Source organism: Mugil cephalus, chromosome 3 (assembly GCF_022458985.1).
Source record: "Mugil cephalus isolate CIBA_MC_2020 chromosome 3, CIBA_Mcephalus_1.1, whole genome shotgun sequence".
NCBI classification, from domain to species: domain Eukaryota; kingdom Metazoa; phylum Chordata; class Actinopteri; order Mugiliformes; family Mugilidae; genus Mugil; species Mugil cephalus.
In genome coordinates this window covers 10,695,971-10,705,323 of record NC_061772.1, presented here as the reverse complement: position 1 = coordinate 10,705,323, position 9,353 = coordinate 10,695,971, and the positions used below count along the sequence as shown (strand labels likewise).

Here is a 9,353-nt window from a genome sequence, read left to right as displayed (position 1 = left end):
TCCTTCGAGGAGAGGGGGCGTGTCCCAGAAATACGTCATACGTTTTCTACGTTCATTTTTTTTTTCCATGAAGCAACGTTTCGACCATCAACTATATTTTATTACTACAGAGTCATCATACAGACAACAATACATATAAAGGTATAAACTCAATGCCAACCTATAAAAATATATATATATATATATATATATATAATAAAGAGCTCGGGGAGATTTATGAAATAGAACAGTTGTGTTTCCCAAGGCAAGTAAACTTGGAAAGCATTTATTTAAAGTATCTGATGGCGTCATCTGTGTGAAAGGGAAAACACATCAAACTCTAACAGCCTCTGATCAAGTTCAGTGACCAGATGGATTTAGATTTACAACATGTACTTCATGATCACTGGCTTCAAGAGGAAATTTTTAATTCTATGTGGCTGTGACTGTCTCAGTTAGTCAGTATTTTCACATTTCTAGATGCAAAAGTTTAAGTAGAAATCTAGGATTTAAAAAAAAAGAGAAACACTTTGTTTATGATTTATCCAGACACTATCAATTCTACTTTAGATTACAGCTAATCTTAGAAAGCTGGATCTGGTCCAGGTAAAGACAGAAAGGAGTTTCCTTGGACCTTTTAGAATTATGCCTTCTATGGCTTTACTCATGTGGAAATGAAAAACAACCCTTGAAAAACAACTGTGGACCCACGTTTGGTTTACATTTAGTATCTTTACATACGTCTTTGAGAGGATAAGTGGAAATTTATAAGTAAGAGGAGGAAGTCAAAGTTCCTCCGCCTCATAAAATAGCTCGCAGTAAATTCTAGGCTTAAGCAAGACAGTGTTTGGGTCTTTCTGTTTTTTTCCTCTGAACGTGGATTTACCTTTACTTGTTTAGAAACGTTGTTGAAATCTTTAATGTTGTCATGTTTAAAAACTGTTAAACTCTTTACTCTTCTTTACTATTTACAAGGGGAAGTTAAAATTTCAGTGTGGCAAATGAGTATAAAGAGAAAGACAAAGGCGACTGGGAGTGCGTTTGCAGTCCTGTGTTAAAAGGAGGAGGTTAATGATAAACTCTGGGAGAAGGGATGGTGTCATTATAATTAGGCTAAACTGAACATGTGGCACAGTGGTCTTGCCAGCTATTAGAAAGTCATAAGCAAAGACCTAAATGCTCTATGTTAGTGTGGAAATTCAGTGTGTAAATCATGTTGTATCCTTGTGCAATAAATATGGAAGAAAAAGGCAGAAGTTAGCCTGTTCAGAAAGAGGTCAGATTGGTGTCTTTTATGTTTCTTTGTAATTAATTTACAAATCATTGGTGCTGCATCCTTAAGTTGTCTTTTAATTGGCACATATTCAAAAATAGTGTATAGATCGTGTGGACTAAAGCATTTACATTAACAACGTACAGCAGAAAATGAAAGAAGAAGAGAGGAGGAGAAGAAGAAAAATATAAAAGACATACTTACATTTTACTTCAAGAATTATGGAAATGCATGCACATTTTGTGTAAATTACCACATATTGTTCTCATTTAATGTTGTACAAACATATTGGCTTGAGACACACACAAATGAAAAAGGAAATGATCCCATTATTTCCAACTTCTCCAGAGACAAAATAGAGAACAGGAGTGATAAACGCTGTTGTGTGAATGTGATTCTGTGCTTAACAAACCAAAGAAAAGCCTTGAAGAAAATATTTTCAGTTTATTTTAACTCATTGTTACTATCATTCAAATGACAGTGTTACGGGTGTTGCTGCTGACTCGTTAAATCTTTAGTATTATAATCATTTTTTTTTAATTGAAGAAGAAGACACCAGTAGTCTCCAGTGGGTGGCGGTAACGCGCCGTAATGTTGTCTGCAAACCACCATAACGAGGAGAAGAAGAAGAAAAGAAGTACGTCATCGATTTAATATGGCGCGGGAAAGCCGGGAAGAAAATGAAATGGAGGTCCACAGGGAAGTTGTGGAGGAGACGGGCCGTCTCTCCCCGTCGCTGTCAAAAATGTACGAGACGCAGTTTTTCGGCTTCACCCCGCAGACCTGCATGCTGAGGGTTTACAGCGCGTTTCAGGACTGCCTCTGTGACATTTTGCCCGTCGTGGAGAAAGTGTGTGTGAGGCAGCTGAGCAAAGGCGAGTCGGACCCGGCCGAGGAGCAGCTCCGGTCCCGGGCCAGAGAGTGCAGCCGGAAGCTGCAGCAGTTTCTGGAGGAGCGGTTCCAGCAGCTCTCGGAGCGGATGGAGGCTCTGCTGGTGACCCGCTGCTTCTCCGTGCCCCCCAGTGTCCTGCTACCCGAGGACCAGGCACACAAGAACTGCCCCACGCAGGACATGCAGGTGGGTGGGGGAACAAAATGTAGTTGTTTGCATCATAGTGTGCCACTCTGACAAGGTACTGTTTACTGTAAACAAGTCATAGCTGAATGTTTCTGTTACTACATGGGCATATGTGTATGTACTTAATAATCTGAAATACCTGGATATTAGGGACCAATCAGTAAAGCTGTACTTTTATCTGCGTATGTGCTGAATATGTTAATAATACGTTCAAAGGTGTTATAAACTGTAACAGTATTTGTTCACCACAGTCTGTTGACGGGTTTATTCTCCATCTGATCTCACAGATGAGTTTTAACATGTCCCAGAAACTTAAGTATCAGTGTATTTGTAAGAAAGAAATATTTATTTAATTAAATATCAAAGGTGTATAGATTTAAGATGATGATGTACAAAGTCTTTATGGATGGAGTTTGCTTGGTCATCAAGACGATGGTTATAACGGGTGATTTATATCTGTAAGTGAGAGCACTACTTAAAAGCAACACAAAAAGACAAATTGGTTAGAAATATTTTATGACACTCCCTTTTAAAAGGTAATTTAATTGTCATAGGATAATAGTTTATTGTCTGCAGATGCCATAGAAAACAGAACTAACTTATGTATCCGTCCGTGATTTGATGGTGGTTCGCTCTGTCCAGGAGGTGCTGAGGATGGAGACGTCCCTGGAAGACCTCCACAGAGCCTACGAAGCAGAGGTTTGTGCCCGACAGGCCCTGCTAGCAGAGCTGGAGGAGCAGAGGGAGGTTCAGGACCAGCTGGACGGTATACTGACCTGGGTCCGAGAGCTCCAGGCAGCTTGGGAGAGGGAAGGTAACGGCAGCTTCCATGAAAGTTTCCGACTGGCGATGGAGTCCGTAAAGAAACTGCAGGAGGCCGTCAGGGAGGTGCTGGATTGCAGCAAAGCATCCTACTGATCTGAACTCTGGTTTGTTTAACGTTTCTAACACACATCCCAGATGAACTAATTCCCCCCTCTGAATATTCAGCATTTTTTTTCATTTAGTTTGGAGAGGGGAAAACAATCAACAATAAGTTCAAGGTATGTAAATATTATGGTCCTCTGTTGAGGTTTTTAACCAAGTTAAAGTTTTTGGTTCCCACTGTTTATGAAGACCGAGATATTGTTCATTTTCTTGAAAGATCTTATTATTATGATCTCATAAAAATATTGCAACCATTTGTTGTGTTGGACTCACGAGTGTCTGCCATTATTGAATTCCAATAAAAACTGCTTACTAAAAGGTCCACTGTGTAGGATTTTAGTTTTGAGTTCCACTAAAACATCCGCTACAGAGCCAGTATATGATTTGTCCATTCGGGGTTACTGTGGAAACATGGATGTGCAACAATAACGAAGGCGATAACAAAAACATTTTTACTTTCAGGTGATTACACACAAATGCCACAAATGCAATTCTGTTTTTTTTTTAACTTAAAAAAAAAAACAAAAAACAAAAAAAAAAGCTGATGAAGTACATTAGGATGTTGAACAGTTTAATTTGCAGTTTAAAGTTGTGTCCAGCAGATGTCGCTCTCTGCGTGTTTTTAAGCTTAATCCACTGGAGGGGGAAGACTTGGTGATCAACAGTTGAGTTTATTGAAAGGTGATCTCTTCAGAAAATAGAACTGGATGGTTTTACAACCTGGGGAAATGTGGAACATCTATTATTTCATTACAATCCAAGGCTGCAACTGTTGTCTTAAGTTCACATAATAAAATAATTGAGTTATTACAACTGCACAATATGTAGTTGCACAGATGAAGCTTTTAAACGAAGTTACAACTGTTCAGAAAGTCAAATTATACATGTTGTAAACGTAATATCTTTGGTTCTTGCACAGGTCAGGAAAAAATATTGATGTCTGTTTTTAACGAGAAACAATTTGGCAGATTGATCAGTAGTAGTAGTTGTTATCGTTAATCACAGTAAAGATTGTTGCAGTTATTTGTTTTGTTTTTTTCCTTTTAGTGTAATAATAATTTTTCGTCCTTTTTCTTATATATTGATATAAGAAGACACTAATTAAACCATAAATTAATCATATTTCCTTTCGAACACAAAATAGTTTTGTACTTAATGACATTTCTATGTTTTACTTACACTATGTCACATTTTTCTCTAAAATTTCTTAATCTCTCTGTAGTTTGTGGTTATGTTGTGTGCAACACATCAATAATAATACTATTAAAACTTAACCTGAATCCCAATAACATCCAGTCAGGAGCAGGGATACGTGAATGGACTATTAACTTTGTTCTCAGCTTTTCCTACAATGTCTGCAGTGAAGAGATGGATTAGTTTAGTTGTTGTCCTGAGGAGATGTGATGGTTTCCAGTGAGTTTTCTATATAGATTCTCTGGGTTGTTGTTGCTCAGTGACAATTTGAATCTGTCATAACTGAGTGAGTTGTCAAAACTACAAGGGCTGAAAGTTGTGTGGTGAAAAGATCAGTTCTCTGTGGATATTGTCTTTCAAAGTCATACATAATAGAGTACAGTTTTTTTTGTTTTTTTTTCATTTCACTTGTGTCTCTCTAACAAAGAAGTTTATAGTTATTTAGAAGGTTATTAGAAGTGACAGGGGAATAAAGGACCTTTAATACTTTTTAATCAGTAGGGGGCAGCACCTGCGTATCACAATCATTTGATGTGACCATTATCAAGTGGAGCGTTCACCTTAACACTGCAACAGATTTTAATACGAGCACTATGAGTAGGAAAGAACTCCATGTAATTATTAAAAAAAAAAAAGATTTAATGATGCAACTTTATTATTTTTTTAACTCAAGCGTTGGCTGGTGAGGAAAAAATTTGATTATTTCAGAAATCAAAGTAAGAACTGTAGTCACAGTTCTTCTTTAATAAGTGAGTAAAATAACTTATCACTGCAGCAACAATAGTAATAATAATGATAAATGTGGTAGCGTTGCTACAGACAGAAGCAGTGATTGGTGTTACTGATGTCTCAGTTAAAACAACAACAACTAATGAAAGTACATAAACAACAACAGGTTTCGTGTAAACAGTCAACATTTGTTTTAGCATTCCTTCAGTGTGTGTCTGACCTGCTTGTTGTGTTTGACATGAGCAAAGCTCGGTCCAAATGGAGAGGTGTGAGGAGGGATTTCTGTTTGTCTTACTTCGTTAATGAGAGCAGCAGTAGGAATAATGACCTTACAGGCTGGAGCTGCAGTTTGCTCGGAGCTTTTTCTCAGACAAAAGTCGTGGGACATCAAAACATCAAGCTGTTTACTTGAAAATCACGTCAGCCTGTCAGGCTGCGAGTGTAATTTGGGTATGTTTGCATCAGTTCTTCTGTCTTCAGGAGGTGGAGTACAGACTAAGATCAGGTGACTATTGACCAGTGGTGGATGCTGCACTTCTTCACAGCTAAACTCCTTCGTCTCCATTCGTCCTGCTGCTTTCATCAGCAACACAATCTCAATAAAAGGGCAACATCCAGACCCATCACCATGTTTGACATGTGAAACTTTTCCTCTTTTTCTTTTTTTTTCCCTATAATTTTGAGACAGATTGACTTGTCTACATCAATCCATGACATTTTGTATCACATTGCCAACATTGTTTTTTTTTGTGTGTGTGAGTTTTGGTTCATTATAACCTGGCCTTCAAATTTTTGAGATGCACCACAGAGTTTGTTTGAATCCTCTGATTTATAGTGTCAAAATCTTCTTTTGGACTTTGACCCCTGTCAAACTTATTCTCCCACTGGACATCAAAGTGTATTTACTGTTTAGATATAAAGAGAACTAGTTTCTGCTCACCTACAAGACCTTCACTTCTCAGTCTACCATGTTTTACACTCATTTGCTTGAGCTCACTTGCTCTTTTGGACTGATGCTAATTTTGGAAAAATAAATAAATCGACTTAGAAACACCTTCAATGTCCCTGATAGGTTTTGCATTTTAACCAATCAAACCCAGGTACTTGTACAGATCAGCTTCAAATGGAGAACTTATTTAAAAAGGGCTCTACTAGAAACCTTTCTAAAACTTGGCAGCTGTACAGGTACAGGTAACGCTGTTGTGTTACATTTTTAATTTACTCTAATCCAGTAACACATAGTCTGATTCTTACACCTCTGCTGTAAGTGTGAGACTGGACAAACAAACAAACCCTGCAGCCATTCAGCATTTACTCCATTTATTTTGGGCATGTCTTATTTCAGCAGGAGTCTGAGAACGTGCCACATGTGAGCTTTTTTTTTTTTTTTTTAGCCTAACACAGCTGTCTATCAAACATTTAGTAGACAAGTGTCCAGTTGCAGTTTGCAGACCTTGTATTTACAAGGTGTAACTTTCACAGGTTTTTCTTTACTGATGTAAATCTCCTCACGTGTGCTGAACATAACAGTGTAGAGTAAGTAGTGTTAGTTATGCTAAGACACAGTCGACGTTATCTGCATTTTACTGTATCTGCAAATACAATTTTATAATAAAAGACTCAAAAGTACAGAACTAATAAGAGAAAATGTAATGAATGGACTTTCACCTTGATACTACAATAAATACCGTGCCATCATGAGTATTAAAAATGATCGTTGAGGGGTTATACTGTATCATATTTGCCTCCTTCATTAGATGTTTTTGCTGTTTTTGCTGGGATGCTCATTTTGTGCCAGTATTTGTTTTATTTAATGGTGAGGCGCTCATACTGAGACAGCTTGTGTCTTAAATGATCCGACTGGAAAAAAAGAAGCGGGTTACACCATATCGTCTCTGTCAACAGCCATTGTAGCAGACAGTGGCAGCCTGTGGTTTTAGATTACATTATCCAGAATCACTGTTTCAAGAGATTAGTGTCTTCGTCCCGGCAAAATGACCTCAAAATATCTTTAAATCTTGTCATTTTCTGCTCTGAACGTCCTCCCAGTAACAAGGGCTGGGTCAGTGTGAACACAGCTGTCCTCTGTGTCTGTGTAAAGGTACAATAAATTTGAAACTCTGCCCTCCTAATGTGTGTGTAATACCCTTTAAAGCCTGTAAAAGATGTTGTCAAACAATACGAGGGCACAGCTGTACGCAGCTGTCTGCTGGCTGCACACTGAGTTTACGTCTGGAAGCTGCCAACAGAGGGGGAAAATCGAGTGATGCAGAGGAAAGAAGCGTCAAATCGGCAAAAGAACAAGCCAAACAAGTGTCGGGGAGTGTGTTGGGACAGTGAAAATGTTTGTATTTGAAGGGCGGGGAAAGAAAATAGAGACAGGTTTGTGGAGGAAAGTGTCCTCGCGTCACAGCAGATTCTGAAGCTTTCACACTGTCGTCCTAAACACTTCTCACGCTTCATCCACAGGAAGATGAAAATTGTACTGACATGTGAAATAAACACACAGGACTTTTTTTTGATAACGAAATGTTCTTACACTATTTTTTTTCATTTTTATCTTATCTATTTTTTCTTCTTGACTCATACCCTTATGTCTGTGTCTGGTCACATTTATGTTCTCTGTTTGCTTGAGACTTGGACAAAACAATTTCCCTGCGGGATCAACAAAGTGATCTTGAATCTTCCTCTTTTTGATGGAAGACGGCAAAACCATCCTTTCCTTTCACATAAATCTATTATACTGCTCTAGGTCAAACTATTCTGCCTACTGCTGAGAACTGGTGACAGGAAACTAAAGTGCAAATAACTGGATAAACTCTCTGGTTTACAGTTTTTCATAGATCTTTTCATAGATCACATTTTATAATTTAGTACGTTGGTCAAACAATTAACCAAATGTGAAGGAAGTGAATAAATCTCAGCGAAGCCATCTGTACAGATTCACTGGTTAGTAAACAAAGTGAAAACCTCCCTCTCCTCATCTTTTTCCAGCTGCGCCTTATGGACTTTCTCAGCGTGTGGAATTTGCTCCGTTGTCAACTATGTCCGATTGTTTACTCAAAATAAAATAAATTTTCATTTATCTTAAGTTTCTCCTTTTTTTTTTTTTTGGTTCCACTGAAATTTTTCCATTTTTATTGTCTTCATATGATTATCAGCCCAACGCAGACTGAACAAGGAGCCAAATTAAAGAGGGCAATGTATTCTCAGGTTTAACTCGCTTCATGTCGATGTAGTAGTGTGGTCTGTGATGCGCTTGTGTGTCCGTCTTTGCCAGGTTGCGTTTTAAACATTTCTGTTGAACGGCTGGTTCTCACCTTCACAGAGGCGTTATCATCAAGAATAATAAGGATATGTTCAGGCAACGGGCAGATCTGCACGTATAGGAAATGTGTTCTCACGAGTATCTGTGAGCTCATGCATGTACAGTACCTGTCGGATTGTGTGACTGTAGCTGTGTGTGTGGTGTGTGACCGTGTGAATCTACGTGTGTGTGTGAGTGAAGACAGCATATGGACAGTGCCCTCCTTCCTGTCGGGAGGGGAACAACGTGGCTCTCTGTGAACCGCAGCTTGACCTCTGACCTCTTAGGATCACACACACACACACACAAAGAAAGAAAGAGACACACACACACACACACACAAACCCAGATACCTACACATACGTACGCAGATATACATCCACTCTCAGCCGGCCAGCTGTCCTCACCGACCGACTGTCCCGCACAGAGACGGAGAGGAGAGAAGGAGGTGAGAGTGGCGGTCGGGGCGAGGCAGACGGGATTGTTTTCTCAGGCTGTGAGAGAGCGGCTCTGGAGTCCACTCTGACTTCTTCAAACCCACGTGTCACCCAGCAGGGAAAGCAACACACAGCAGCAGAACCTCTCTTCCTATTTTAAACAACCGCAGCCCACTGTGACGTCACTGACTCGGAGGAAAGAGTTTCTCCTCTCCTTTTACAGCTGAGCACGATCGCATGCGCTCGCCAAATGTTTTTATTTGCTGCAGCGGAGCAGGTAGCAAATAACCAGTGGCGAAAGTTCTCCTTTTTGCTTTAGTGAAATCCCCGACAATTTTACTTGGTTTGTGTTGTTAATCTAAAGACGTCCACCTAGTGGATAGGATTCAAGGATTTTTATTTGTCAGCTGGAACGAAATTATGCTCTCA

The 9,353-nt window shown here is 39.1% G+C and overlaps 1 protein-coding gene across 1 annotated transcript; it reads left to right on the top strand.

Moving 5' to 3' along the window:
* Nucleotides 1–1,887: 1,887 nt before the first annotated feature.
* Nucleotides 1,888–3,579, top strand: mis12 (MIS12 kinetochore complex component). The gene is made up of 2 exons (XM_047580720.1): nucleotides 1,888–2,330; nucleotides 2,973–3,579. Exons 1-2 carry the CDS (start codon nucleotides 1,908–1,910, stop codon nucleotides 3,246–3,248), a joined length of 699 nt encoding a protein of 232 aa, XP_047436676.1. The 5' UTR covers nucleotides 1,888–1,907; the 3' UTR covers nucleotides 3,249–3,579.
* Nucleotides 3,580–9,353: the final 5,774 nt, after the last annotated feature.